Source organism: Octopus bimaculoides, chromosome 17 (assembly GCF_001194135.2).
Source record: "Octopus bimaculoides isolate UCB-OBI-ISO-001 chromosome 17, ASM119413v2, whole genome shotgun sequence".
NCBI lineage: Eukaryota > Metazoa > Mollusca > Cephalopoda > Octopoda > Octopodidae > Octopus > Octopus bimaculoides.
The window spans coordinates 5,004,984-5,008,201 of record NC_068997.1 but is presented as its reverse complement, the minus strand read 5'-3'; the positions used below and the strand labels follow the sequence as shown (position 1 = coordinate 5,008,201).

General features: G+C 40.2%; 1 protein-coding gene across 1 annotated transcript in view; it reads left to right on the top strand.

Annotated features, from left to right (window-relative positions):
- The first annotated feature begins 1,077 nt into the window (after nt 1-1,077).
- Nucleotides 1,078-3,218, top strand: part of LOC106879633 (cytochrome c oxidase assembly factor 3, mitochondrial) — an 8,650-nt gene continuing 6,509 nt past the window's right edge. The window contains exon 1 of the mRNA XM_014929295.2: nt 1,078-1,385. Within this exon, the coding sequence (XP_014784781.1) occupies nt 1,199-1,385 (187 nt within the window). The 5' untranslated portion in view covers nt 1,078-1,198. The remainder of the gene's footprint in view (nt 1,386-3,218) is intronic.

Here is a 3,218-nt window from a genome sequence, read left to right as displayed (position 1 = left end):
TATATATATATATATGGTAAACATTCAGTTTGCTTAGATTAAAAAGTAAATTAAGGGGGAGGATAAGTAGTAAAAGAAGCAAAGGGACGAATCTGTCTTAGAAGAATCGTGGACTATCATTCAATTAGGAAAAGCTGGAGACAACATTCTTCAGTGGTTGGCGCGGTGTCGACTAGTTATGAATATCTGCACCTGTGAAAATTGTAATCCCCATGTGGCCTTACTACTCCGTGACGTTACTGATGGAAAATTATGGCACTGCAAGAGTTGTAAAAGGAGCAAATCTGTTCGTTACCATTCATTTTTTGAGAGAAGTCATATTTCGCCAGTGGTGTGTAAAAAGTTGACTTATCTCCCCCTTAATTTTTTAATCTAATTAAACTGAACAATGTATATCTATTGTAGGCAACACTGTCCAGTGTAGTTATTAAGTAGGGTACTGTGTGATTTGAGGGAGATTTGGTTGCTCTTTCCAGCAAGCCGATGTGTTTGATTGGCAGAATCGTTAGAGCGTCGCACAAAATAGTTTGCGATATTTGTTACGGTCCTTTACATTTTGAGTTCGAATCGTGTCGCGGTTAAAATAAAGAGCTTGTGGGTACTACGAAAGCAGCGCGGACCTGAACGCGCAGTCGCGCGGCCACGCTAGCTAGTCTTGAGTGGTCGATCCTAACCCTAACCCTAACCCTGTCCCTAACCCTATCCCTAACTCTAACCTTAACCTTAACCCTAACCCTATCCCGCGTGTGCAAATGAATACGTGTTTAGGGTTAGGATCGACCACTCACGACTAGCTGGCGCGGACGCGCGACTGCGCGTTCGGGTCCGCGCTGCTTTAGTAGTACCAAGCTTGTGAAGTTCGAAGGAGAGATTTAATATTTCTATAATGCATCTAGATGTGACTAGAATTATCTGAAGCAGGAATGCTTATATTCCGAAATATTATATCAGACTATAGATGATTAAATTACAACAGTAATTATAGTCCATTGTTGTTATAATAGTGCATTGTTTGCCATTCAAAACACATTATTATTATAATTATTTATTATTTTTTTTACAAACAATACACAATGCTTCAAGCGAAGTACAATACTCTCCTAATAGAAAATAATTATAGTCACAGAAAAGTTCGTCGCGGCTGTTTCCGTCTTTAGCTGTGGAGTTTTCAAATACCACTTCCGGTGTAGCAGCAAACATGGCGGAGAACAGACAAATGCCGAAGGTCGACATGCAGAAGGAATTCGCTGGTTTAAGCGAGTCGCAGAAATATTTCGTTCGTAAATTGGAGTCTATAAACAAAGAAAGAGCGCAGAATATCAAAAGTCTAAAACGACGCAATTTGATGACAGGGTTTCTCATTGGTGGCTGTGTTCTTGCTATTTGTATCCTTCATGCTAAACTGGAAGTTGTGTAAATTCTTTTTGCTAACCAAATGTTATATAATAATAATAATATAAAATTATGAACAAGACAAAGAACTTGTCTAAGGGTTTATTTTTATTTAAGTAATAATATACACATATTTAGAAATTAGAGGGAGAAAGAGAAAGGCACTGTAGCTTGTTTTATTTAAACTATCAGCCGATTTTATATTTAGCAACCTAATAGAGTCATAATTACTAAATACACGTGCATTGTATTATTCACTTTTACTTTATAATTGTTTTGCAATATTACTGTTGGCGGAGACGGACTATATGTAATCTGAACCTCCCCCCCCCCTTATTATTATTTTTTTTTACGGAATCCCACGTTTTAGGCTATCCAGATTCCGATTCTGAAAAAAAATTGTTTGAAAAATTTCAATTCCCCCACTCCCCCCCACCAAGCAGGCTATTTACATGCTAGAAATAACAGCCAAATCTCACAAAACTAGTGTTAGGTTTGGGAATCTCCATAGCCTAAAACGTGGGATTCCGTAAAAAAAAATAATAATAAGGGGGGGAAAGGTTCAGATTACATATAGTCCATCTGGACCTTACTGTTATTCGGGACCTCGTCACTGGTTCTCCACTGTGTCTCTTTTAGTTCATACTCTTCAATCAAAATTTTATCGATATTCGATCTGCAGTTGTTGAGACAATGATTGTCATAACTTGGGCATATACAAATTAAAACAAAATGTATGTGAGAGTTCCAGGTGAACTTGTATCGAACAGTTATATAATTAAAAAAACCCTTTTTTGTTGGGGGTTATCTAGGATAACATTATGTAATGTGTTCTTTTCTTATTTAATATGGTAGGGCGTAACGTTAGGTCAGTGTGGTTGCTATTTCTAGGTGGCCGATCACACCGGCTTTATTGCAAATCTACATTGTATTGGTGAAATTATTTTATAAAATACTTGTGATTTTTATGGCTAACTCCAATAACATTTTGATAACTATAGTTTATTTTCTTTAATACTAATGAGGAAGACGAATTAAATGTCATCATCATCATCGTTTAACGTCCGCTTTCCATGCTGGCATGGGTTGGACGGTTTGTGTGAGGACTGGCAAGCCAGATGACTGCACCAAGCTCCAATCTGATCTGGCAGAGTTTCTACAGCTGGATGCCCTTCCTAACGCCAACCACTCTGAGAGTGTAGTGGGTGCTTTTACGTGCCACCGGCACGAGGGCCAGTCAGGCGGTACTGGCAACGACCACGCTGGGATGGTGCTCTTAGCGCTCCACTAGCACAGATGCCAGTCAAGTGGTGCTGTCATTGAATTTGATTTCGGTTTCACTTGCCTCAACAGGTCTTCGCAAGCAGAGTTTAGTGTCCAATGAAGGAAAGTTATACATAAGTGGGCTGGTTACACCACTGGCATAGGCCATGGGTTATGATCTCACTTGGCTTGACAGGTCTTCTCAAGCACAGCATATTTCCAAAGGTCTCAGTCACTAGTCATTGCCTTGGTGAGGCCTAATGTTCAAAGGTCGTGCTTCACCACCTCATCCCAGGTCTTCCTGGGTCTACTTCTTCCCCAGGTTCCCTCAAACGCTAGGGTGTGACACTTTTTCACACAGCTATCTTCATCCATTCTCACCACATGACCATACCAGCGCCATCATCTCTCTTGCACACCACATCTGATGCTTCTTAGGTCCAACTTTTCTCTCAAGGCACTTACACTCTGTCGAGTATGCACACTGACATTACACATCCAGCGGAGCATACTGGCTTCATTCCTTGCAAGCTTATGCATGTCCTCAGCAGTCACGGCCCATG